General features: G+C 45.4%; 2 protein-coding genes and 2 pseudogenes across 5 annotated transcripts; 1 reads left to right on the top strand and 3 right to left on the bottom strand.

Moving 5' to 3' along the window:
• Positions 1-2,289: 2,289 nt before the first annotated feature.
• On the bottom strand, positions 2,290-4,609 carry LOC114800143 (tricarboxylate transport protein, mitochondrial-like). The gene is made up of 4 exons (XM_028997284.1): positions 3,675-4,609; positions 3,457-3,572; positions 3,252-3,325; positions 2,290-3,086 (listed from the first exon to the last, which is right to left on the bottom strand). Exons 1-4 carry the CDS (start codon positions 3,700-3,702, stop codon positions 2,876-2,878), a joined length of 429 nt encoding a protein of 142 aa, XP_028853117.1. The 5' UTR covers positions 3,703-4,609; the 3' UTR covers positions 2,290-2,875.
• A 1,796-nt stretch (positions 4,610-6,405) lies between these two features.
• LOC114799703 (long-chain specific acyl-CoA dehydrogenase, mitochondrial pseudogene) lies at positions 6,406-9,436 on the bottom strand (annotated as a pseudogene).
• A 2,891-nt stretch (positions 9,437-12,327) lies between these two features.
• Positions 12,328-14,267, bottom strand: LOC114799704 (long-chain specific acyl-CoA dehydrogenase, mitochondrial pseudogene; annotated as a pseudogene).
• A 3,030-nt stretch (positions 14,268-17,297) lies between these two features.
• rassf2a (Ras association domain family member 2a) lies at positions 17,298-25,587 on the top strand. 4 transcript variants are annotated; one of them, XM_028997244.1, is made up of 10 exons: positions 17,298-17,439; positions 20,394-20,476; positions 21,934-22,009; positions 22,283-22,434; positions 22,771-22,859; positions 22,940-23,082; positions 23,156-23,309; positions 24,029-24,150; positions 24,557-24,654; positions 24,738-25,587. In XM_028997244.1, the coding sequence occupies exons 2-10, from the start codon at positions 20,424-20,426 to the stop codon at positions 24,805-24,807; spliced, it is 957 nt and encodes a 318-aa protein (XP_028853077.1). In that variant the 5' UTR covers positions 17,298-17,439; positions 20,394-20,423; the 3' UTR covers positions 24,808-25,587. The 4 variants fall into 4 exon arrangements, with proteins under 4 accessions (XP_028853077.1, XP_028853081.1, XP_028853079.1 ...); XM_028997248.1 differs by lacking the exon at positions 17,298-17,439 and adding an exon at positions 17,808-17,895; XM_028997246.1 differs by lacking the exon at positions 17,298-17,439 and adding an exon at positions 18,422-18,972.
• The last annotated feature ends 594 nt before the right edge of the window (positions 25,588-26,181 follow it).

The raw sequence follows: 26,181 nt of genomic DNA on the forward strand, positions 1-26,181 counted from the left end.
CTTTCCAGTTTTCGTTCCCTCACCTACAGGCTTAGCAGATTTTGATAAAACTTGCATCACTACAACAAGACCCCATACAACGTAGAACGTCCATAAACCTTTGGTCATGTGAGGAATAGGGTTTATTTCAGACATAACGAGAGAGGATTTGTCACACAATGAGGGACTGGAAGCCATCGACATTTTCCAACTTTGGAACTGGTAAGGCTGCTGGTGATCATCTATGGCTGAGGGAACCTGTGTAGAACTCATTACCAGATTTTCTAAAAATACCCCTACATGTAAAAACGAGCATACATTGGTGTACGTTACGTGTCTATTATGATGCTGCGGGTCCATTTGAAGATCCCTGAAGCTGTAGTTGTTACGGTGGTGGTGACCCTCTGGTTGGGTTTCATGCTGAGTCCTCGTTTAGCAGTGGCCAGGAACCAGGATTCATCTGCTGGTCTCTTCACTGGAGTCTGCCGGTGGTTATAGTGGCACCCTAACAAGGACAGCCTAACTAGGGTGAATTTAACACTGTCTGTGCTTAACATGGGGACTGTGTGATAAAGTGGACTTAATAGTTGACAATAATTGTCTGGGACTTTTAACAGAAGGCCGGAGAACACAGATGGGTTTTCAGTTTAGATTTAAACACTGAGTCCCGGACACAGACCAGCAAGCCCTATATGAGAAGAATCTGCTGCCAGCTGTGACCTCCTGTCGTAAAGAACTAAAAGTTCACTCTGGTACTGCGGGCCGAGGCCGTTTAGAGCTTTAGAGGTCAAAAGTAGCTTTTTAGCGTTCGTAAGAATTTCTTGGTTCTAGTTAGAACCCCCGAGTTTCCTCATGCACCTACTAGAGCATCCAGACAGCAATGCGTTGCAGTCAGAGTGCAGGGGGTCTATAAATAATAATCATCAATGTCCGGGTTTATGAGTAATACCGAGGTTTTCATTATAAATGACTGCGACGCCGCCAACGACACATCACTCACATCCACATTCCATAAAAGATCATCTAGATTATCTACATTAAAGAAGATTCTTTTTTAATGAAGAAACACAGCTGTATCTGTCCAATAGACCAATGACAGCAAAGTTTTGGCTATATAAGTACAAAGACGGCCATTTCCTGTCTACTTATGGAGTCTGAGTTTAAGAAAAAGTCTGGTGACCAAGACAAGTCACAAACAGTATTTGATGTTATAGCATCCATATTTTTCCCACGCTAGTTTAAGACTCTGGACAGAAGTAGACTCGGTGACATTCATATACACTAAAATGTCCAGAAATTCAGCGCCTGGGACGCCGACAGGAGGCGCGAACGTTATTTTCCTGCGGACATCGCAATGGAGTATGTGGTTCGTGTTGTGCACACCCTGGGTAACAAGCAGAGGGTGATCGAGAAGGATGTGGAGCTCCAGTCAAGGGCGTACAAAGCCCTGAGAGATGATCTGAGAGGGATGGAGAGCACCATTCATGCTCTGGACGAAAGGATGAGGGAACTAGAGGAGCAGAAATATGGCAACTCAAAAAAGCACGACACCCCAAAAGGTGCACACACTTGAAACAGAACGATGAGACCCTGCAAGGAGAGCTCTCTCATCATGGCAACCACTAAACCTCAAGCAGCTCAAAAGAGAGTGGGTCTGGTTGAAGGAAGATTCTGGCCGTGGCCACCGCTGCTTATACTCCTGGAGTATATATGGAGTATGCGGCATTAGAAAACTGGAGCTAGATGAACACCACCCACATTTCAGATGGCAGGATGCTGGAATCGAGTAAAGGGCATTTTTATTATTAAAGAGTAAATCACTGTGTACTGTTCTTGCATGTGTTTAAAGAAAATAACTTGACAAGATTAAATCCAACTAGCATGCTAACATCCATTAGCATGCTAACATGGCGTGGCCAAGATATACATAAAGTGGCCGGAGTTCCAGGTGTTCCTAATAAAGTGGCTGGGGTTCTGGGTGTTCCTAATAACGGACCAGACGGTCTTAATAATGTGGATGATTGGCATCCTAATGAAGCTGCTGGTTTAATCTGCCATTGAATTACAGTGCTGGCGCTGCTGCTGTATCAGTACCCCTTGTAGGACCCCCTTTGCTGGCAATGACACAGTAGCAGTACCACTTAAAAGGGGCCCCATTTTACCAATGCTACCAATGCTAAAATTAGCATTCAATGCATTCTAATGGGAAAATGACCCCTTTTGAGCGTTAATAGCTCGGCCACGCCCAGTCCGATCGCTTATAAAAGTAATAGCACACCTCACACAATATAGTACTAATTTTTGATATATAGCACGCCGGTGTGTGTGCTTCGGTACGACCCGCATTAAGTGCCGAAAAAAAGGTTTTTTTTTCCTAAATTGTGCGTGATCCGTAAATCAGACAGAGACAAACTATATGTCAAAACATTGGTCTTGGCGAGAGCTAATGTTTTGGTATGTCAAACCATAGAATGGGCAGTGGTGGCCTAGCGGTTAAATTAGCATTCAATGCATTCTGGGCAAATGACCCTGTTTGAGCATTAATAGCTCCGGTTAAGACCTAGCCGTTAGGAAAGAGGCCCCGTAATCAGAAGGTTGCCGGTACGAATCCCGATCCACCAAGGTGCCACTGAGCAAAGCAGCGTCCCCACACACTGCTCCCCGGGCGCCTGTCATGTCACCAAGGGTGATGGTTAAATACAGAGGACAAATTATATATGAGGATATATTGCGACGTAGCTTCACACCTCCATGGTCGGATTAGGTTTAGATCTTGTGTGTGTACGTGCTGCTGAAGATTTAGAATTATTTTCTTTTGAAAACTGACACCAGCAGCTCTTCAGATATGTCAGATAAACACAGATCATTTTGACGGCCTTGTGACCTGGATTACAGACTAAATAAAACACCCATCGATGTCCTCCCCATGGTCGTCACACAGCACATGCCACACAGTGGACTCAAGACAGTCCTTTAGTCCTTGACCTTTGTCTTCCAAAGTCTTCCAGGCTTTGTTGAGCACCTTCACCACCTCCTCAAAAATGATGAAGACTATGGCCACATCCAGGCACACGCGACCCAGGCGAGGAATCGTTCCTTTATAGAAACTAAAAGAGACAAAGAGAGAGAAAGTGTGAATAATACATTTAAAAAATCCTATTTTTACTCTTAAAATGTTGATAATACCATATATGTGAATAGAGAATTTACACTGAGGGGTGACATTATACTTTAAATGTAGTTTTTTCCTGTTGCAACACACACAGACTTACGCAGCCGGTCCCTCGTGTCTCAGGATTTTAACAGCACAGTCAGCGGTGCTCTTATATTTGTGGGCTTCTAAACCCTGCGAGAGAAGATTACGTGCAGACTGGGATAAAGCTACAAAGAACCAATTCACTCGTCCTTTTATCACCAAAAAATAACACACGTACCACGCATTGCAAGCAGTTACAAGCATTAACAAGCACCAAATACCTGCATCCTGGTTTTAATCACGTCCAGAGGCGTGTTCCCAAACACGCTGGCAGCTCCAGCAATGGCGCCAAATGTTCCGGTGACCAGAGGATTAAGGGTCCTGTTAGGGTTGTCACCTACATCACAGTGCAAAATACATCCATTTTATTAATAATAATTCAAGGTTATGTTGCACTGGATGCCAAAATTTATCACATAAACAAAATATTACTATGCACCTTTATACCAGTTCGCAAAAGAGGTCATGACACAAATACGGATGGCCTGATTGGACCCCTGTTTCAGGATGGTGGCTGTTAGACCCTGATATGTCCCCCGGAAACCTACACAAGGAGACAATTAATTAATTTATAATTAATAACCATTAATCCAGCGTGGCCGAGCATACAAGAGTGTAAACAGACGGTGTCGACATAAAATCTGCAGCATCGGGATCTGTCTTCATTCTGACTGGTTCATGCTGGAATCTGGAGACCAGCGCCGCCTGCTGGACAGAAGCTGTCATTAACATTCATCAATACAGCCTAATTTGGACTAACATTGAATTTCGCAGTAATTTATGGAAATTGTTACCAGTTTGTTATCCTTTGTTTAAAAAAGGCATATGGAGAAAGATATAATGTTTAATCAGGCTTTATATGCTTTCTCTTTGTACTGCTGAATGTGTTATCATTATGCCATTATCTAATTACACATTTTGCTGATATGTTAGCGGCTAAAATGAGTTAATTCATGTTCCCTTCATTTCTAAAAACCAACTCCACTTTTATGGACTGTAACTGAGTGCCATTATATAGTCTGATTAACAACTTTTGAAGGAGATTATAAAAGTCACAATGAGGAAATATTTACAGAAGATTTAACTATATTAAATGTGTATGTGTTATATCCCTGTTAATGTGTCTGCTGGGTAACTTTATTGATGTAAATTGCATGTACGGCTGTCCACACATCCAGGCTCTAAATCAAACTCGCTGCAACGTTTTCTCCGTTTTCATCCTAACCACGGGACTGAAATCACGCTTTTCCACAGAATCAGTCTCGGGGAAACGACACAATCAGCATCAATTCTCGTTAATGGGTCATTAAAATGCAATAAATCTAATTTACAACCTGCGAAGCACGTTTACCGATCACCAAAACAATGTGACGACGCAACACAACCGCACGCGTCAGAGCGACGTCATGACGTAAAAGGTCAAAGGTCGCGGCCACGTCTTGGAAATCCCTTTATGAACGTAACGGTTAAACAGCAAACTACATAATATACAGACGAACAGCATATGCGACATGTTCGGAATTATTTAAAAATAATGGACATTAATTTTTTTATAAATTGTGAAAATGCGACAGACCGCGTAATTTGTACTTAAAGGAACAAATATATATATATATATATATAAGCATAATTCATAATCAAATTGCACCTTAAAACAAGTAAATAAAACCAAAGCACTTACCTGGGCTTTTGAATGTTCAGTAAAACTTCCAGCTCAAACTGGGGTAATAGATGTGAAATAGACAAATGGCTCTGTCTGAATAAATGCTACCCAAAATGTGATCAGATTTTTTCATGTTATGGTAGGAAAATGAAAATTCAGAAATGGAAAAGTACTGATTATACTAAACATTAAAATAAACAATATTTAAACAAATCTTTGCAGGGGTTTGCTTGAAAAAGTTGAGGTAGGTTTACCTCTGATGAGAGAGAGGTCCTTTTAAACTCCAGGTTAAACACCACCAGGGCTATATATTATATATATTTTGATTTAATAGTCTCACAGAGCCTTGCTAAAATCACATGGCCCATTCTGAATCCTACTAGCTGATTTACATAAGGTATACTATCTGCTAAGGCATATTATCTGGCTTCTTCAAAAATCTCTGCAGGTGTGGTACGCTCAAACTGGATGTGTGTGTGAAAACCCTTCAACCTCCCTTTTGAAAAAAAAAACAAACAAACAGACAATTTAGCTGTATTAAAAGTTCACAAAATCATAAGTTCAACCCCCACTTACTACCATTGTGTCCCCCAGCAAGGCACTTAACCACCAGTGACTGCAGGGGTGACGGTTTCTAGCTCTATCTCTCCTAAAAGTATGAATGGAAACTGCAAAATGCTTAATCTGATGGTGCATGGATTTCTTGGAGAAGTCTGTTTTGTGTTCCATGGAAAGTCCATGGACACAGCTACAAAGCTGAGCATCAAGACACACCTCCCACCCTCACCAGAAAACATCTGTGTCGAGTTTCAAATCTCTAGCTTCTTGTTTTCCTTAGCTATGGAGGCCTGAACCCAGACAAACATGCAAATTTGTTGTCCTGTTTTTCAAACAAGGTTTTGACTGAGGAACAGCCAGGCCGCTGCAAATGGCCATTGTTTTACTATAATATTTTATGTTAATATTACAATATTAATAATATTAATGATTAATATATGAATGATATTAATATTAATATATTAAGGGACGGAACTGCCATCAGTTTACTCCATGATGTGATATTTCTGTCTACAGCTACACAGCCGCTGAGCCTAATCGCAAAAATTTCATTTTAATGTCAGTCACAACTTATATAAGCGGTAGTAGGAGCCTATGATGGTCGCCCATGAACCAGAAGTCCCAGGTTTAAACCCCTCATTGAGAAACAGGCTACGCAGCTCCTCGTCCGGGCAATGGTCATCTCTAAACTAGACTATTGTAACTCTCTCCTGGCTGGAACTTCTGCGGTCACCATAAAACCACACCAGATGGTCCAAAATGTGGCAGCCGCCTCATGTTCAACCAGCCGAAATACACCCACGTCCCACCTCTTCTCATGTCTCTCCACCGGCTCCCGGTAGCTGCTCGCATTGAGTTCAGATCCTGGATGCTGCCTACAGGGCTGTAAATGGAAGTTCTCCCTCTTACACCAACACACTACTAGCCAGATACACTCCTGCACACCCTCTCAGACCTGCAAACGAAACAAGATAAAAAAATTTCCTCTTCACGGGGTCTCCGATCCCAATCGACTCTGTTCTCCTTTGTTGTCCCTGGCTGGAGGAACAACTTGTCCTGCTCCATTCGACTAGCCGAGACTAACACCACCTTTAAGAAGCAGTTGAAAACCCACTTGTTTAAAAAGTATTTCAAACGCGTCTAACACGCACACAAAATTCGTCTAGCACTTAACAATTCCCTTGCATGTTCTATTCCTGACAAGTTAGGCCTTATCAGCACTTAGTTTTTTGACTCACGATCTATGGAAACCGAATGAGAATTGCTGGTGTCTTATCCTTGTAAGTCGTTTTGGATAAAAGCGTCTGCCAAGTAAAGTAAAGTAAAGTAATAGAATTATATTGAAAAGGAGCACTAACATCATCATACACATTTTACAATAATTTAAATTCCTTTATTTCATATATACACAGTCGTTCACAGTGCAGGGTCCTTCTCCCTCATGTCTTCATTGTTAAGTATGAGGCGTTGTGTGTGTGGTCTCCTTCAAATCATCATGTTCATGTAATTCTCCAGCCTCAATGTCATGTTGAGGACTTGAAAAGAAATTGGTTTGGAAAGTTTCCTGTAGGCATTTCCTGTAGAAGTTGTAGGCATTTGTCCACGTGTTCCCTGACTTTTGTAAAAAAGACCATGTGGTGATGATCATACTGAACATGAATTTAAAATGTAAACAATGAATTTTAACAGTGCAATTTCCAATCCCTGATCAGTTATTATCAAATTGTTCACCGTGGGACATGGTTTATGATGTTCAATGTAATACCGGTAATCTAAAATGTCACAAATGTCATTACTGGTTACAGTTTGGTTATGTTCATTTTATACCTTGTCGGAGTGGATCTGGATTTAGAAATGCCTCGGTTTCTACGGTCCCGGGCTTTTTAGGATATGTAGATCCTTTTTATTTAAATTAAAGCACACAGATTCTATTCCTCCCTATGCAGTAAAATTCAGATAAAAGAGACTTACGGTCACAGATCCACATTCGAGCAAAGGTATCACGGCGGGATCACCATTTGTAAAAAAGACCATGTGGTGTGAAAGAGAACAGTGTGTAGAAAAACTCTTTCTCCCTCCACACAAAGCACTGTATTCAACCACTCCAATTTGATGTTACCTGGCAGAAAGAGGCATGGCACAATAGAGGTTAGAAATGAACAGTTTCTAATTTATTAACACCGGTAAATAATTATTGTAGTTACATGTGAATATTGAATGCAAAAAGGTACCAAGGTTACAGAGAAAATAAAAATGAGAAGAAAGAGTAAGTGGGGAGAGAGAGAGAGGGGTAGAGAGGAAAGACTCAGAAGCCTTCCGGCCTTCCGATGGAAAAACCCCTGAGCAAGAAAGGCTATCACTGTCATGACCAATCAGAACCTGTTGTTTCTGATGTCACGCCCCCGGTGGCAGGGCAGCCGAGGTCATTCCAAACCAGGAGACGACTCCGGATCGCCATCCATGGAGAATGCGGCACACTCCAGGGCGCTACAGGAATGGACTTGTGGACTTTGTTGTTGGGGATTGGGGACAGCACAGACGCTGTAGTTTGTTAGAGGGGGGACAAATCTAGCGTTTGCAGCTGATAGTGAGACGAGGTTCTACCCAACGTTAGGGTGAATGTTGGGGGAATTAGTGGGCTGTTGTCTGGGAATTGGGGGGGTAACTGAGCCAGTTCGGCCAAGTCGGATCGCGGTTTTCCAAGATGCTCCTCGTGAGCAGGACCAGCACAAACCGAGGTGCTTCTGGAGGTGATGCTAGTGACGCTGTAGGAACTATATTGAAAAGGAGCACTAAACATCATCATACACATTTTACAATAATTTCATTCCTTTATTTCGTTTATACACAATCATTCATAGTGCAGGGTCCTTCTCCCTCACGTTAAGTTAGAGGCATTGTGGGTGTGTGTGGTCTCCTTCAAAGCATGTTCATGTAATTCTAGAGCCTCAATGCACTGTTGAGGGCCTCATAGGAAATTGGTTCGGAAAGTTTCTTGTGGCAAGATGTTGTAGGCATATGTCTACAAGTTCCCTGACCTCGTAGATTCTGTCTCGAACATTGTTTATTCTGTACTGCGTAATCAGCACTTGTATATTTGATTTTATGGTGTCTTCCAGCAAGAATTTAAGCAAGGTGTTGTCAAATCTGATCTCAGCTGCAGCCAGAGTCAGGTCTGCAATGAGAATCCGGTTTAGAGGCAGCTGCTCCAAGATGTATTGACACGCCTGGTCGGCTTCACCAAGAAGAGCCTCTTTCGGCAGTCGAACGTTGTCAAAGATAAGCTCCGAAGCTATGTTATGAGAAGCCACCTGATCACTCATTACTTTGTTACCCTTCTTAAAGCCTTTCAGTTTGCCCTCCACCAGGAACAGGCTTAATTTCGGATTATTCGAGAGTGATGGGTGATTCGTGTTGGCAGCCACTATCACCATGTCACTTAAGGAACCATTTATGACCATGGTCTTGGTCCCATTGAGCAACCAGTCGCTGCCATCTCTCCACGCGTATGATCTGATGTCTCGTATGTCAGATCCATTCGATGGCTCCTTGATGGCGACGGACCCGATGCACTTGCCTGCTAACATATTGGGGATGTAGCGCTTTATCTGCTCCTCACTGCCATATTTGGTGATGTATGACATGGTCAGATCTGAGTGGACCGGAAATGACGGCCATGATCCTTTGGAGTATACCTGTTCCTCCCACAAGATGGCAGAAGAAATTATGTCTCCATTACCCCCGTATTCTTGGGGTACACTGAGACCCAGCAGGCCCTTGGCTCCTGCCTTCTCAAAGATGTCTCGGCTGAGTGTGACGTCGCTTTCCTCCATACGTTTTTTCTGCTCTGGCACCACTTCCCGCCTGAAGAAGCCCCGGGCCGCTTCTCTCAAATCGAGGTGATCTTTTTGGAAAATCCTACGCATCCCGATGGCTGTGGCCGACGTCAGGAAGGTAGTTGCTGGCAAATTGGGCCTCATAGATATTGCTGAATGATTAAAGGACTCAAGGAAGGCTTTTGTCCAGTTCGTAAAGTGCCGCCCTGTCCCGGTCGCTGGAATAACGGCTTTCTGGGATTGTGCCTGGGCCAATGGTATCAGGCCGTGCTGACCCATGTGGGGCGTAGTAAAAAGAGACCGAACTGTTGCAAGAGAGGCTTGCTTACGTAAGGCCTGAGTTAATATAGTCTGGCCAAACTTCATTAAAAATATCAGGAATCCTCTATGTTTGCCCATATCGCCTTAAATACGTTGTGAGAATATTTTCCATTTTAAAGAATTTGTCAGATTGTAAAGAAGCCTGGAAAGCCCTAAATCACAGTTTCATTGGAGGAAATGCGTTTGCAGCTGAAATTGTTAAAGAACTCTAAACAGCTTCTTCTCGCTGGCTCAGCACGCCTGTAAACGTGTCTTCCTGCAGCAACACTGAGTCTGGGGTCACAACAGATACGATTTATAAAAGTTTTACGCACGTCGCAAAATTATCTGGTTTATTGTTCATTTAGGAAAATACGCCAGATGCCACCACTTTTACCCAGGAGCTCAAGAAGGTTTTTCTTCCAAGAAGACCTGCTGACCAGTGTCACAGCTGCCGGTTAGGCGTCCCTGGTTAGAGCCGTGTTATAAGGAACTGGTTGGCAGCAGGCTGACACGGATCTGTCATCACTGCATGTGTCTTTGTTTTGGGTTTGCCGGTTCGTTTTAGTTTGTTTCTCTGGTTTTGGCCCTCGTGCCGGTTTTCTTTTGTATTATTGATTAAATCCCTTTTTCCGGATGTCCTGTCTCTGCGCTCCCTTCCCCTGACAGCCCGTGGTCGTGAGAGTTCAGACTGATCTGTAATTTTACTTAATGGCATATTTTATTAGGCCTCAATGTTCTTTGCATTTAAGTATGTTTGGCTTTCCTTTGGTGTATTTAAATCTTTTTAATTAAAAGAAATAAAATTTAACATTTTATTTTTTTTCAGACTGGATTGTTTAATAATTTGCTCCATGTACCACATTGTCTCCAAAAACAAAGACTGTGGTTTATAGCTGCTTTTTATTTATTTTGTGGATTTTAATTACACTGTTAATTTGGGCCTGTCATAATGACAGACCATTTACTATTGTGCTGGGAACACGTTTTTGGCTCCCTGAGGCTAACCGCTGAAGATAGCGACCCAAAAATCGAGGCGAGGCCTAAGGCTATCAATGCTAAAGTTCCTTCGGCCATTTTATTAGGGACGCCCTGTCCTTCGGCCACTTCATTAGGGATGACCTGACCTTCGGCCACTTTATTAGGGATGCTTTGTCCTTCGCCCACTTCATTAGGGACGCATTGTCCTTCGGCCACTTTATTAGGGACGCCCTGTCCTTCAGCCATTAAAATGCTACGCCTTGATCTAACATGCTAATTTTTTGACATGGTCCAAACGTCACCAAATTTAACATGATGCATCTTGGCCACGCCCTGTTTGAATTTTTGATGTTAGCATGCTAGCATTAGCATGTTAACATGCTAATTTTTAAACATGCTCTAAACATCACCAAATTTAACGTGACGCATCTTGGCCACACGCTGTTAGCGTTTTTGATGTTAACAAGCTAGAATTAGCATGCTCCAAATGTCACCAGATTTAACATGATGCATCTTGGCCAAACCCTGTTAGCATTTTTGATGTTATTATGCTAGCATTAGCATGCTAACATGCTACTTTTTAAACATGCTCCAAACAACACCAACGCACCTTGGCCACGACCTGTTAGCATTTTTTCTGTTAGCATGCTAGCATTAACATGCTAACATGCCAACTTTTCAACATGTTCTAAATGTCAACAAATTCCACATCACTGCCTGCTCTATCGGATATTTTAATAACACTTGATTTCACAGCTGAGACCATCTCAGGAGGTTATGCCCGCGCTCCTACGAAAAACGGCAGACAGGTCCAAAATTTCTCTTGGAATTTTGGTTTCTAGTTATGTTTTACTTAATGTATGGTGTTATTTATCCTCATCGTGGTTCCGTTTCCCGTTCAGAGATTAAGCAGAGTCCCAGACTAAAAGGCTTAATCCATGAAGAGGAAATTGATATTGCATACAGTACACAGATACAGTTTTTACCTTGATGTGCTGCGTCTGATTCTTTTTCCATTTTACTTGCATTTCACACCTGATGCTCCGGGAGTGTGTTGCATGTGTGTAGAATCCCTTTACACACATAACTATATCATTATAACATATTGTAGCGTTGCAGCCAATAGGACTGGGTTCATTTGCATAATGGCTTAGTCTGGGGGTACTGAGGCGAGGTTCTACCCACCGTTAGGGTGAGTGTTGGGTGAGTTAGTGGGGCTGTTGCCTGGTAATTAGAGCTAACCAGAGCAGGCAGGGGGTGTATTATGATCTTACGTTAATGCCTCTCCTATTGCCCTGCTGCTGACCTCTTGTTGTGCCGGTACCTGGTGTTAAAGGTTCCGGCTTGTCAGGTGAGCAAGTCAGGTGACTGCGAGGAAGAGCAAGGATTGGTTAGGACAGGAGATAAACAGGAAGTCCTGGCGCCTGCTCCTCGCTCAGACATCGTGTTTCATTCATGGTCCATGAGCTCCCACCTGTTTCCCGATCCCGTATCCAGTCCTCTCCATCTCCGGTACCGTGAGTTCCTCCTTCTCTTCAGCTCGCGAGCTACTGTTATCGGCCGGTATATCGTAACGGCGTTTCCCCGGTGGGATTCCGCTTTTAGCGCTCAGGCGTTACAAAAACAATCGCGTGTCTTCCAACCTCCCGCGGTTCTCTCCGCGTTTGGGTCAATCCCGCACACTACAAGGGCGTATCCGATCTCTCACGATTGTCTGTGTGGTTACACGCCTGACACGGCTAATAAAATGCTTCTCAGAGCTCCTCAGCTGTGTCATCGTCTCTTCTCTCCCCATCATGAACTCCGTTGGCTACATTGGTGTCAGAAGTGGGATGGGGAGTCTTCAAAGTGGATAGACACAGGCGTGAGAGCTCTGCAAAAAAGCATATCCCAATAAAAGGGATATGTACATGCTGTGGACCCGCTGCGAACAGCGGGTGTGGTCCAGAGGCCGCCGTTGCTAACCACATGGGAAGGAGGTCACTCTCCTGAAGACGTCGCGGACCACCAAGGCAGGGAAGTTGTGTTCCTGCCTTGCTGGCGAGGTTGTCTGGTACTGCACCGGGAAGTAGTGGCCTACTGCTGAGTGCTGGGGACGAAGAGCCTGAAGAGGAGACCGGGAGGGCAGCCATGCCGAGGTCATTGCTACCCAGGAGACAACTCCAAAGCACCATACAGGGAGAAGGCAGCGCACTCAGGAATGGACATGTGGACTTTGTTGTTGGGGATTGTGGACAGCGCGGACGCTGTAGTTTGTTAGAGGGGGGGGCTAATGCAGTGTTTGCAGCCAATAGTAAGGCGAGGTTCTACTCACTGTTAGGGTGAGTGTTGGAGGAATTAGTGGGCTGTCGCTTGGGAATTAGGGGTAACCGAGCCAGTTCGGCCAAGTCGGATCGCGTTTACATTATGCTCCTACGTGAGCAGGACCAGCACGAACAGAGGTGCTTCTGGAGTGATGCTGGTGACGCTGGAGAACTATATTGAAAAGGAGCACTAACATCATCATACACATTTTACAATAATTTTGTTCCTTTATTTCATATGTACACAATCATTCACAGTGCAGGGTCCTTCTTCCTCATTTCTTCATTGTTAAGTATGAGGCATTGTGGGTGTGTGTGGTCTCCTTCAAATCATCATGTTCATATAATTCTGGAGCCTCAATGCACTGTTGAGGGCCTCAAAGGAAATTGGTTCAGAAAGTTTCCTGTGGGCAAGATGTTGTAGGCATATGTCTACAAGTTCCCTGACTTCGTAGATTCTCTCTCGAACATTGTTTATTCTGTACTGCGTAGTCAGCACTTGTTCATTTGATTTTATGACGTCTTCCAGCAAGAACTTGAGCAAAGTGTTGTCAAATCTGATCTCAGCTGCAGCCAGAGTCAGGTCTGCAATGAGCATCTGGTTTAGAGGCAACTGCTCCATGATGTATTGACACGCCTGGTCGGCTTCACCAAGAAGAGCCTCTTTCGGCAGTCGAACGTTATCAAAGATAAGCTCCGAAGCTATGTTATGAGAAGCCATCTGATCACTCATTACTTTTTTACCCTTCTTAAAGCCTTTCAGTTTGCCCTCCACCAGGAACAGGCTTAATTTCGGATTATTCGAGAGTGATGAGTGATTCGTGTTGGCACCCACTATTACCAGGTCACTTAAGGAACCGTTCATGACCATGGTCTTGGTCCCATTGAGCAACCAGTCGCTGCCGTCTCTCCACGCGTATGATCTGATGTCTTGTATATCGTCTCCGTTCAATGGCTCCTTGATGGCGATGGACCCGATGCACTTGCCTGCTAAACATATCGGGGATGTAGCGCTTTATCTGCTCCTCGCTGCCATAGTTGGTGATGTATGACATGGTCAGATCTGAGTGGACCGGAAATGACGGCCATGATCTTTTGGAGTATACCTGTTCCTCCCACACGACGGCGGAAGAAATGACGTCTCCGCTACCCCCGTATTTTTGGGGTACACTGAGACCCAGAAGGCCCTTGGCTCCTGCCTTCTCAAAGACCTCTCGGGTGGGTGTGACGTCGCTTTCCTCCATACATTTTTTCTGCTCTGGCACCACTTCCCGCCTGAAGAAGCCCCGGGCCGCTTCTCTCACATCGAGGTGATCTTTTTGGAAAATCCTACGCATCCCGATGGCTGTGGCCGATGTCAGGAACGTCGTTGCTGGCAAATTGGGCCTCATAGATATTGCTGACTGACTAAAGGACTCAAGGAAGGCTTTTGACCATTTGGTAAATTGCCGCCCTGTCCCGATCGCTGGAATAATGGTTTAGTGGGATTGTGCCTGGGCCAATGGTATCAGGCCGTGCTGACCCATGTGGGGCCTAGTAAAAAGAGACCGAACCGTTGCAAAAGAGGCTTTCTGGGATTGTTCCTGGACCAATGGTATCAGGCCGTGCTGACCCATGTGGGGCGTAGTAAAAAGAGACCAAACTGTTGCAAGAGAGGCTTGCTTACGTAAGGCCTGAGTTAATATAGTCTGTCCAAACTTCGTTAAAAACATCAGGAATCCTCAATATTTGCACATATCGTTTTAAATACGTTGTGAGAGTATTTTCCATTTTAAAGAATTTTTCAGATTGTAAGGCTTGGAAAGCCCTAAATCACAGTTTCATTGGAGGAAATGCGTTTGCAGCTGAAATTGTTAAAGAACTCTAAAACAGCTTCTTCTCACTGGCTCAGCACGCCTGTAAACGCGTCTTCCTGCAGCAACACTGAGTCTGGGGTCACAACAGATACGATTTATAAAAGTTTCACGCACGTCGCAAAATTATCTGGTTTATTGTTCATTTAGCAAAATACGCCAGATGCCACCGCTTTTACCCAGGAGCTCAAGAAGGTTTTTCTCCCAGGAAGACCTGCTGACCAGTGTCACAGCTGCCGGTTAGGCGTCCCTGGTTAGAGCCGTGTTATAAGGAACTGGTTGGCAGGAGGGCCGACGCGGATTCTGTCATCACCGCACGTTGTAGTTGGTTCGGGTTGCGGGTTCATTTTTGTTCGTTTCTCCGGTTTTGGCCCTCGTGCCGGTTTTCTTTTGTATTATTGATAAATCCCTTTGTTCGGATGTCCTGTCTCTGTGCTCCCTTTCCCTGACAGCCTGTGGTTTTGAGAGTTCCAACTACATTTACATTTACGTCATTTGGCAGACGCCCTTATCCAGAGCGACTTACAACGTGCTATCATGTTACCATCTATTAAATGATCAATTCTGTATCACTTACAGGGTTACAGTAGTTAAAGGGACCTGGAGACACTCAGGGACACAATGTGTCACGCCAGAGTCTTTCTGGGGAAGGATGATGGATGGCAAGGTGTCAGAGGAAGAACAGTTTATTTGCAAGGAAACAAAAAGCCAGTGAAAATGTCCAAAAACCAATAAACTAAGCCACCACGCCACGCGCCAAACAGAGGGAAGGGGCGGAGTCCCACTCGACCCTCGGGCTGGTGCGGCGCTCGACCGGGAACTCCTCCCTCACGATCGCTCCCTCGTGAGATGTCAGGCAGGGTCGTGAGACTCCACAGGAGACTCCACGTTTAACAAACAAACAAACCTCACTCCACAGACACAAAGGGGCTCAGACTCCGGATGTCGCGTTGGAGAATCGCTCTGTAGACTCCGGATCACGCGGGTCTTTTATAACGAGGCGGATTAGACGAAACCAGCTGCACCTGACGCTCGTTGTCCCGTGAGGATCACTATCCGTGCCGAAGGAGCCTGAGGAGGGAACGTGTTGAGGATCCCACGAATCAGGACTGTGATAAGAGACACGCCCAGTGCACACAAGGGAATTGGGACATACCAGGGCACCCGCGGCTTCACGACATGACACGCAGACACGAAAAGAAATTCAATTGAACATCTTTTTTCTCACACTGGATTGTTCTAAATAATTCGCTCCATGTACCATATTGTCTCCAAAATAAACACTGTGGTTTATAGCTGCTTTTTATCTAATTTGTGGTTAATTAGGTTTTACTGCTGTATGGTGTTATTTCTCCCCATTGTGGTTCCGTTTCCTGTTCACAGATTAAACAGAGTCCCAGACTAAAAGGCTTAATCCATGAAGAGGAAATTAGCATTGTAGCAATTACAGTTTTTACCTTGATTTAGTTTCAGATGTTTTTTCCACCAAAACACCCTCATCCATTTCCATCCCTGTCTTTCCTTCATCCGCCATGCAGTTTACCTCCAATTTACAGAAATGGACCTTCACAAACCTCTTTTCTTTCAGCAGAGTTGAAAAGAGGTCATCCCAAATACAATCTCCCCCTCTTCCAGTGCCAGTGCTAGGGTGGTAGTAGCCTAGTGGGTAACACACTCGCCTATGAACCAGAAGACCTGGGTTCGAATCCCACTTACTACCGTTGTGTCCCTGAGCAAGACACTTAACCCTGAGTTGCTCCAGGGAGACTGTCCCTGTAACTACTGATTGTAAGTCGCTCTGGATAAGGGCGTTTGATTCTCATCTAATAATAATCTAATCAAATCCTAATGAAGTGGCTTCATGATATTGCCGACTAACATAAAATAGAGCTAATGACACTGCAGTTCAATCTGTTTTTTTTTTTTTTAATTAGTCCCAGTACTCAAGGTTGGAACAGGAAAGTTCATCTGACCTCTGAACGACCTTTATACACCATCACCTCTGTTTCCACCCATTAGGCCGATCATGTCAAATTCACTCACGCTCCTCAAGATGCCATGAATGATTCATGGAATCACGAGACGTTGTCGAGGTGAACCTGGTACCCGATAAAGCGGGTCCAAACCGTGCTCGTGTTGCGGCATCCTGTGGGGAGTCACGCCGCTTGACCTCTTGACTCCTGCCAGCTAAGTAAGTAGACAGATGCTGCAGGGGGGTGCTGCGTCTGATTCTTCTACCATTTTACTTTTATTTAACACCCGATGCTCCGGGAGTGTGTTGCATGTGTGTAGTATCCATTTACACACATAGCTGTATCAGTATAACATATATAAGACTACAGCAATAGAGATTATGTAGGGACTTGACTTTTTCTGTTGGCATGGCAACCACAGCCTACATTAAAAAAGATTAAAAAGACAAGGTGTGTATTATAAAGTATAATAAAATAAAGCTCCCGCCAGTAGCAGGTATTGTCTCCGGGATCCAAACAAAGAGGCGTCGCTCTCGACGCTGATTGGTCGCTCGGCGCTGGGGGCGGTCCTGCGACAGACGGGGGACTCCTCGTGGCCACGCCCCCTTTCAGATTGTGCGCGCGGCCAGGCGAAGGGAGTCGAGTCGAGCCGAACCGAGCCGAACCGGATCGCGGTTCCGAGACGCTCCTCCGTGAGCAGGACCAGCGCGGACCGACGTGCTTCTGGAGCGACGCTGGTGAGCGCGACTTCCGGCTTTTATTCCCACCACGATCATTTAAAAAAAAAAAAATCTGGAAATTCCCATTTCATCCCGTCGCGTCACGCGTGGAACGGTCTCGGCCCGGATTACGTGACAGCAGATCGTGACCGAGGCGAAGTTACGACGGTGATTTGGGGAAAGTTAACACGGCAGCAGAATGCAGATCTGGGGCATGTGGCACTTCTTCTTTCATTCCCGGTTGCCATGCCAATAAGAACAATGGCGTGGTGGGGTGTGCTGGTGTGTCTTGTGGGGGGCAGGGGGCTGGCACTCTGCTGAAGGAAATGTGTGTGTGTGTGTGTGTGTGTGTGTGTGCCGGGCTCATCCCACGGTCCCAAATAAAGATAGAGGAGGACAAGGTGGAGGACAGGGGTTAAAGGGTCGGGAAGGAGAAGTGGACTGGCGACCTGCATCTGAGATCTGAGGAAACTGGTATTGCTGATCTGGACACCTGGTCGTGGACTCTCTGTCTCATTTTCATCCCCGCCAATAATCGTCCTTCAGAAGCTTTTATCAGTAAAGGACTTCGCTATAACGAGGATGCGAGAACCCTCCTCAGATGTCTGCTGGTTCGGTGCATGGATGGTCTTCTGTTGGGGGGAACGGGCTTCACCTTCTCCGGGTTGAAGTTCAGATCCGCAGCTACAAGGAAAGGTTTACCGTGCGTGAGGTACCGTCTGTCACCAAGGGTGACGGTTAAATCGGCGGGGCCTGTGGTTAAGGAAGCGGCCCCATAATCAGGAGGTTGCCAGTTCGAATCCCGATCGGCCGAGGTGCCACCGAGGTCCCCTTGATGAAGGTCCCGGGCGCCTGTCATGGTGCCCACTGCTCACCAAGGGTAAATACAGAGGACACGTGTCACTGTGTCACCGTGTGCTGATGACAGGCGCCCGGGGAGCAGTGTGTGGGGACGGTGCTTTGCTCAGTGGCACCTCAGCGGAGCAGAGCTGCACTGGCCGGGAACGTTTGTGAGTGCGTGTATGGTTAATAAAATATGAATAGCGCCGTATGATGAATATTTCATCGTGGGGGGAGGCTGGCACAGCAGGATGCTTCCAGACGCGACGTTACCATCAGTGAGCTTTGTACGGGACCCCAGTTTTATTACAAGTGGGGACATTTTGGCGGTTTATTTCATGGAAAGTTCTGGTTGGAAAAACATTGGAATTCAGGGAAGGTGTGGATTTTATTTCGAGGTTTTTGGAGATTTAGGCCATTCTCTGTCGGGACCCCCTCCCTGCCGGTCTAGGGCCCGGTTTGTGCGGGAGGGGCCGTGTGAGGGAGGGTCGGATTCCCTCATTGTGTCGGTCCGCACGTGTGCGTCCGTCCTTCCTGCACGTCCAACTTGAGGAAGTGTGAAATAAGCGTCAGGCCCCGGCGCGTTTCCGCTGCCGGCGTCGGAAAGAGGAAGAGCGGTGGGGACCGGGACAGTTTCAGTCTTCGCCCGCGGGCCTCTGGAAATGAAGCTGTATGGTTTTTGAATCCCACTAAACGGTGGCGAGTGATTACGTAAGTAACACTGTTTTCTCGTGAAGGACACTTCCTGGGGGACTCCTGGGGACAGCGTGTGCCACTGGCTCGCTGGCACCTGTTCCTCTCGATCCTTCGCAGCTGGCGTGGGAGGAAACCGCCAGACTCACAATTTGCTGCTGTTGTTTACTGGTTATTCAGGGCTGAGCGAATTCATTCGTGGAGACGCTGATGCCTCCTGCACAGGGTTATAGCAGAATTTAAAAAAAAAAGAATTAAACCAAATGTAAGTACTACTTACTTTTTCTCCAGCTTCCAGTGTGAGTTGGTGTCAGTAATGAAGCCTCTTACACACAACCATCTCCGGACGCTGCATGCATTAGTAGGACCAGCAATTAAATGAAAGCGATTAAAACGTTTCCAGTTTGGTAAATGTGAACCACGGTGTTTGAAGGACTTTTTTTTTTTTTTAACTTGTCTGTGTGGATGGGAATTCGGTCGTCCTTCCCTGTTCGTGTCGCGTGTCAGCTGGTCAGCGGTCATGTGAATGATGGTTGTCTTCCTCTGTCCTTCTGCCCCCATCCCTCCAATTCATGTTCAAATCATTTTTATTGCCCTGAATGATTACTACTAATATTCATACACGTGGATATGTACTTAAAGTACTTAACACTTTACTCATTCTGTCAGGTTGTTAGTGATGATTTTTTTAAGGAGACTTGTATTGACTTGGTCTGGTCGGGTTATGCTTTTGTCATGATCCGGTCCGGGTCCGGAGTTCGGCCCGGAGTTTCATGTTGGTCTCGTGTAATGTTCCCTGATCATGTTCACCTGTGTATAATTATATAATCGTATAAAGTTATCCTGTTCGTGTCTGTTCGCTGTCAGGTCATTGTGTGGTGATGTTTCCCCTGTCCTGTGCATTATGTATTAATCCCCTGTCCTGTGACGTCGTGCGTATGCGTCCTCCTTCCTCGCCATGTCCAGCCATCGTGACAGCTTTCTATCCCAGTGACTGAATCTTTAATACTTGAATTACGGTTGTTTATTGGTTAGCGTTTATGGATGAGTTTGACGTGCTCTTCTGTGTATTTTCAGAAATCGTGTACGAAGCAGGCTTAACTCGGATCATATACTAAGTCAAAGCAAGAAAGGGATTCTGCCCACATCTATTCGTGGTTTAAATCTCTCTCTGTCTTTCTCTTTCTGTTCCTCTTTTTCTCATGCGCTCTCCCTCTCTCCCTTCCTGTCATTCCATTCAGCTGCTCTTGTTCTGTTCTTCTCTCTCCATTCTCACTTTGTCCCAGGGTGCTCTTTGTGCTCTTTGTGTCTGATAAGGCCCGTAGCTCATTCCGTCTCTCACTGTTTCTCTCAGGGGAAGAGTTCCCCACTACCTTTTTTTTCCAGTGTTCAGCTCTCCTTATCTCCTAACCACTGTCTCTCTCGCTCTGTCTGCTCAGCTTGGTCCATGAAGTCTCTGCAGCTGAAGAATGGGTGACAGTCAGAATGGTGTGCAGATCGGGGAGAACAAGTTTATTACCAAGTATGACCCCATCAGGCAGCACACATCTCAGCCTCATCTCATCAACCAATCAAGAACAGGCACTCTTTAGCATTAAGTCTTATCTCATCGACTAATCAAAAACAGGCACTCTTTAGCATTAAATCATCCTCATGTCATCAATTAATCAAAAACAGGCACTCTTAAGTATTAATTCAAATTGCATCTCATCGACCAATCAAAAACAGGCACTTTTTAGCATTAAATCAACCTTATCTCATTGACCAATCAAGAACAGGTACTCTTTAAGCATTAAGCATTTTTAGCATTAGTTATAACCTCGTTTCATCGACCAATCAAAAACAGGCACTCTTTAACATTAAATCAACCTTATCTCATCGACCAATCAAAAACAGGCAATCTTTTGCATTAAATCAACCTTATCTCATTGACCAATCAAAAACAGGCACTTTTTAGCATAAAGTCTTATCTCATTGACTAATAAAAAGGCACTTTTTAGGATTAAATTAACCTCATCTCATTTAACAATCAAAAACAGGCACTTTTTAACATTAAATCAACCTTATCTCATCGACCAATCAAAAACAGGCACTCTTTAGCATTAAATCATCCTCATCTCATCGACCAATCAAAAACAGGAACTCTTAAGTATTTATTAAAATTGCATCTCATCGACCAATCAAAAACAGGCACTTTTTAGCATTAAGTCTTATCTCATTGACTAATAAAAAACAGGCACTTTTTAGCATTAAATCAACCTCATCTCATTGACCAATCAAGAACAGGCACTCTGTAGCATTAATTCTTTACTTATCGACCAATTAGAAACAGGCACATTTTAGCATTAATTAAAATCTCGTCTCATCGACCAATCAAAAACAGGCACTCCTTAGCATGAAATCAACCATATTTCATCGACCAGCCCGCAACCTTGGTGTAACAATAGACAACCAACTCAACCAAATCAACCTTATCTCATCGACCATTCAAAAACAGGCACTCAGTAACATTAAATCAACCTTAACTCATCAACCAATGAAAAACAGGCGCTTTTTAGCATTAAGTCTTATCTCATTGACTAATAAAAAAGTCACTTTATTGACTAATAAAAACCTCATCTCATTTAACAATCAAAAACAGGCACTCTTTAGCATTACATCAAGCTCATCTCATCGACCAATCAAGAACAGGCACTCTGTAGCATTAATTCTTTTCTTGCACTTTTTAGCATTAATTATAACCTTGTCTCATCGACCAATCAAAACAAGCTCTCTTTAGCATTATTTATAACCTCATCTCATCGGCAAATCAAAAACAGGTACTTTTAATAATTAATTATAACCTCATCTTATTGACTAATCAAAAACAGAAATTAATAAGACGTTACGCGCACATGAACAGAGATGATGAACGGTGTGATTTCATCCAGCTGGAGTTTTTCTTGTAGCCTGTGCAATAACGTGAACTTGTATCTTTAGGACCACCTTACTCTCGTACCTGAAGACCTACAACCTGTACTATGAAGGACACAATCTGCAGCTCCGCCACAGGGAGGTAAAGCAGACATTTTCATTCAGTTCTTCTTGTCCCTCCGCTCTCCCCTCTCCGCTTGAACAGAAGCGACTAAATCTCTCCTCAGAGTTTGCGTTCAATAATTCACCGTCCCCAGGGGCCCGGACTGTGCGGGTGGGCGAGGGCCTTGGAGTGTGTCATGTCCTGAAGATCCATACGGGTTCAATGATGGCGTGTTGAGTTCATGAGGATCTGGGTTAATGAGCTATTGCCATGTGTGTGTGTGTGTGTGTGTGTGTGTTGGTTTGTCGACAGGAAGAGGGTGAGCTGATCGTTGAAGGCCTGCTCAACATCTCCTGGGGCCTGCGGCGGCCAATCAGGCTGCAGATGCAGGATGACCACGAGCGGATCAAGCCCCCGCCCTCATCAACATCCTGGCATTCAGGCTGCAACCTGGACACCCAGAGGTCAGAGGATTTCCAATTTGCTTCAGGATATTGCCCCCAGACTCACGAGGCAACATTAATCATTAAGACTAGAACAGGACACATTTAGATTTATGTGCAGATATAAAAGGAACCTGGTCTGTATCTGGCCAGGAAGTCTGTCTTTGTCCATCTCGAAAAGTGACATTCAGGTGAAAAAAGATGCCGATTCCACATGTGTAGATTCGGGAAATCAAGGGCAGATGAACAAGAGCTTAAATCCTTGAGGTTCGAACTCATCCACTAGTGGCAGGAAGATGAGGCTTGCAGGAGGTCCGGCCATCCCTTTAATCTGTTCTCCACTGTTCTCGCTCTCAGTACCGAGGGTCAGCAACAGGCTCCACCCACCACTGAGGTGCCCGCAGACCAATCAGAAAACAGTGTCGTGAAGGAGGACGAGGAAGATGGTGAGTGGCCTTCTTCCATGGGACCCCAGGTGTTGATGTTGGAACTGCTTCATGTCTGTCTATCCTGCTGGCTCGGTTAGAAGACTACGATGCCTCTGCTCAGCTTTTGAGAACCAAGAGTGACGCTGGGGTTCTAAGACGGGCCAACCGGCGGTCGGCCAGTGATCAGCGGCGAATCCGGCGGCACCGGTTCTCCATTAACGGCCACTTTTACAACCACAAGGTACGATCAACCCGAGCGAAATGGCCGTGATCTATCGAAAGGAACCTTCAGCTCGGCCCGTCTCCTCTCTCAGACCGCAGTGTTCACCCCGGCGTACGGCTCCGTGACGAACGTCCGCATCAACAGCTGCATGACCACGCCCCAGGTGCTCCGCGTGCTGCTCAACAAGTTCAAGATCGAGAACAGCCCGGACGACTTCTCCCTGTACCTGGTGCACACCAGCGGCGGTCAGTGCACCTTCATGGCACCAGTGGCGCCACTTCCTGCCTCTGCTCGGGGGCTTCGATGTGGTTGCAACTGAATATAAATGTGTGGTGTTTAGGACGTTTTTTTTTAGACTATGTGATCGTGTCACAGCGGAAAGGCGGGGCAGTTGCCCGACTAACCGAAACACGGAACGTACAGACTGACGTACATGACCGATGACCGGACGAGGACATGGCACAGTAGGCACAGAGACAACATAAAACTCCGGACCGGAGTCACGCCATGACAATAATGCATGACAATAATGAATGGAGAAGCATTTCAGGTGACGATGACGACCGCTTGAAGCTCATCGAGAGAATGCCAAGAGTGTGCAAAGCAGTAATCAGAGCAAAGAAACTAGAATATAAAACATGTTTTCAGCTATTTCACCTTTTTTTGTTAAGTACATAACTCCACATGTGTTCATTCATAGTTTTGATGCCTTCAGTGAGAATCTACCAACGTAAATGGTCACGAAAATAAAGAAAGCACGTTGAATGAGAAGGTGTCTCCAAACGTTTGGCCTGTACTGTATGTAAATCAAAGACAAGTTTGGGAAATATGGACACGCTTCCCATTCAATTAATTGCAGCATTTAATGTGTTAAGTTTGACGGCCTTAATTATATGAAAAATCACCTGTGATATTGTTGATTTGATGAATTCATGTTGTTTCGTGTGTGTGTGTGTGTGTGTAGAGCGGGTACAGCTGAAGCGCAGTGACTACCCCCTGATAGTGCGGGTGCTGCAGGGTCCATGTGAACAAGTGTGCAAGATCTTCCTGATGGAGCAGGACCTGGGAGAGGAGGTCACTTATGATGTGAGTCGAGTCAGCTTTATGTCTAGAGCACTTTAACAGCGCGACAACTGCACCAAAGTGCTGTACAACCGTAAAAGGACGTACAAATATACAGCAGAAGTACAATATAAAATGCATGGAGAGTAATAGCTGGGAAAGTTAAATAGTACAGATTTAAAAGCTGAGGTTGTAGGAGTGAATTTAATGCCAGATTCCATAGGCGGGGTGGAGACACTGTCACCCCTCTGCTCAAGGCGAGATTGTGGGATGTGGAGGAGGGCGGTGACGAACAAGACTGTCTCCAGGGGGACTGTCCCTGTCACTACTGACTGCAAGGCGCTCTGGATCAGGGCGTCTGTGTGTGTCAATGACCATTGATCATCACAGATAATATTCTCACACGTTCTGGTGGCTTCCACTCCACTAGGTGGCGCAGTATATAAAATTCGAGATGCCCGTGCTGCAGAGCTTCATCACTAAACTGAAGGAGGAGGAAGACAGAGAGGTGCAAAAACTGAAGAGCAGGTAACACGCTTCAGATTTGGGATAGAAAAACCATCGATACTCGGTGTTTATTACAGTTTCTTCTTGACTTCTTGTGTGTGCAGGTACAGCTATCTCCGCTGCATCATTGAGAAGCAGCTCCAGTGTCTCCCCGAAGACCCCACCTGCATGTGAGCCATGAGCACCCGACATTCACCCCGTCCGTCCTCACGCCCCTCTCCTCTCCCTCCGGCCTAACACGGGACGCCCCGTCCCGCCCTGTCCCGCCTGGCTGGAGACGAGAAGGTCACGTTAGCAGGGCTCAGGACTCATGTTTCACTGACAAGCAGAGGCTGGAGACAAATATCAGTGACCCTGCATTCAAAAGAAAAGTGGGACGTTTCTGTCGAAGCACAAACATCACTTCTGCATGTCCGCGATGTGGTACGTTACAAATCCGTGTTACAGTATGTAATATTGGAACCTGTTGCGCCATGCGCCGTACTCTGAATGCCCCCCGGAACCGCCTAGTAACGAACACGGGCTCCTCGCTCTCTCTGGCGGGTTTAACCTCGGCGAGTCTAGCACCCCCGCTGGCTGGCTGCGGTATGGCGTTCCAGTACAGTACAGCGCGGTGATTATTGTTACTGCTACTTTCCCTGTTGTGCACAAGCATTCTTTTTATGTCCGATATCGCTGAACTAACTCTCCGTTCTTCGAATGTACCTAAAAATCACCCGATGGCTTTGTTACGAGTGTGAGCGCTGAACGAAACAGTGTTTGAATGTGTGTGTGAATTCGGATTTAGGATTTATTATTTCACCGACTGACCTTTTTTTTCCCATTCCGACTGTTGCCTTATGTCGATTTTGATTTAGCATTTTATTGCCAATGTTGACCAATGTTGACCTATGACGTGCCACTGCACTGACGATGATTTCGATTGTAATTAAAATATCATGATAGGGTGATAAATTGTAATCTTTGTGTGGTTTTTTTTGTGTGAGATTATTGCCAGATATTCCGCATTTACGTGTCGTTTTTATTATTGCTCCAAGTTATGCGGTTTTAACTTGTTTGCTTCCTTCTCCGGCCTTGTTTTTTACTGAGGTCGCTGGAAGCCACTGCGCTCGTGATTAGCGGCTATATATTCCAGTAGATCCAGTGATCCAGTGAGGTGATCAAGGTCTGCTGGGTTTATATCGCCCCCTTGTGGTCTCCAAAAGACCACATGGTTTAGAAAGCAAACTGCACACAAACCACATGCTTCAAAACTTGCCAGAAAAATCATTTCAGGGGAGTGCACTTCAACGTAGTCCACTTATCCAGCCACGCTAGCTAATGGGATTGCTCACGAGAAGAACATCTCAGCTCCTGTATGTTAGTGGGGAACAAATGTGAAAGTGATGACACGGTGACACGTGTCCTCTGTATTTGACCGTCACCCTTGGTGAGCAGTGGGCACCATGACAGGCGCCCGGGGACAGGACCTTCATCAAGCTGCACACACGTGTGTGAGTGTTTACTGACCTTAACCAATGGGAGCCGGAGACTGAGGATAAAGACGTG

This window comes from Denticeps clupeoides, chromosome 11 (assembly GCF_900700375.1).
Source record: "Denticeps clupeoides chromosome 11, fDenClu1.1, whole genome shotgun sequence".
NCBI classification, from domain to species: Eukaryota; Metazoa; Chordata; class Actinopteri; order Clupeiformes; family Denticipitidae; genus Denticeps; species Denticeps clupeoides.

Bases quoted from the DNA above. Each gene is read 5' to 3' on its own strand.
- LOC114800143 (XM_028997284.1), bottom strand. From the start codon at position 3,702: ATGACCTCTTTTGCGAACTGGTATAAAG. The intron at 3,573-3,674 runs GTGCATAGTAAT...ACTGTGATGTAG, and splicing joins TTTTGCGAACTGGTATAAAG to GTGACAACCCTAACAGGACC. The intron at 3,087-3,251 runs GTAAGTCTGTGT...TGTCTCTTTTAG, and splicing joins AGACACGAGGGACCGGCTGC to TTTCTATAAAGGAACGATTC.
- rassf2a (XM_028997244.1), top strand. From the start codon at position 20,424: ATGGGTGACAGTCAGAATGGTGTGCAGATCGGGGAGAACAAGTTTATT. The intron at 22,010-22,282 runs GTAAAGCAGACA...GTTTGTCGACAG, and splicing joins TGCAGCTCCGCCACAGGGAG to GAAGAGGGTGAGCTGATCGT. The intron at 24,655-24,737 runs GTAACACGCTTC...TTGTGTGTGCAG, and splicing joins GTGCAAAAACTGAAGAGCAG to GTACAGCTATCTCCGCTGCA.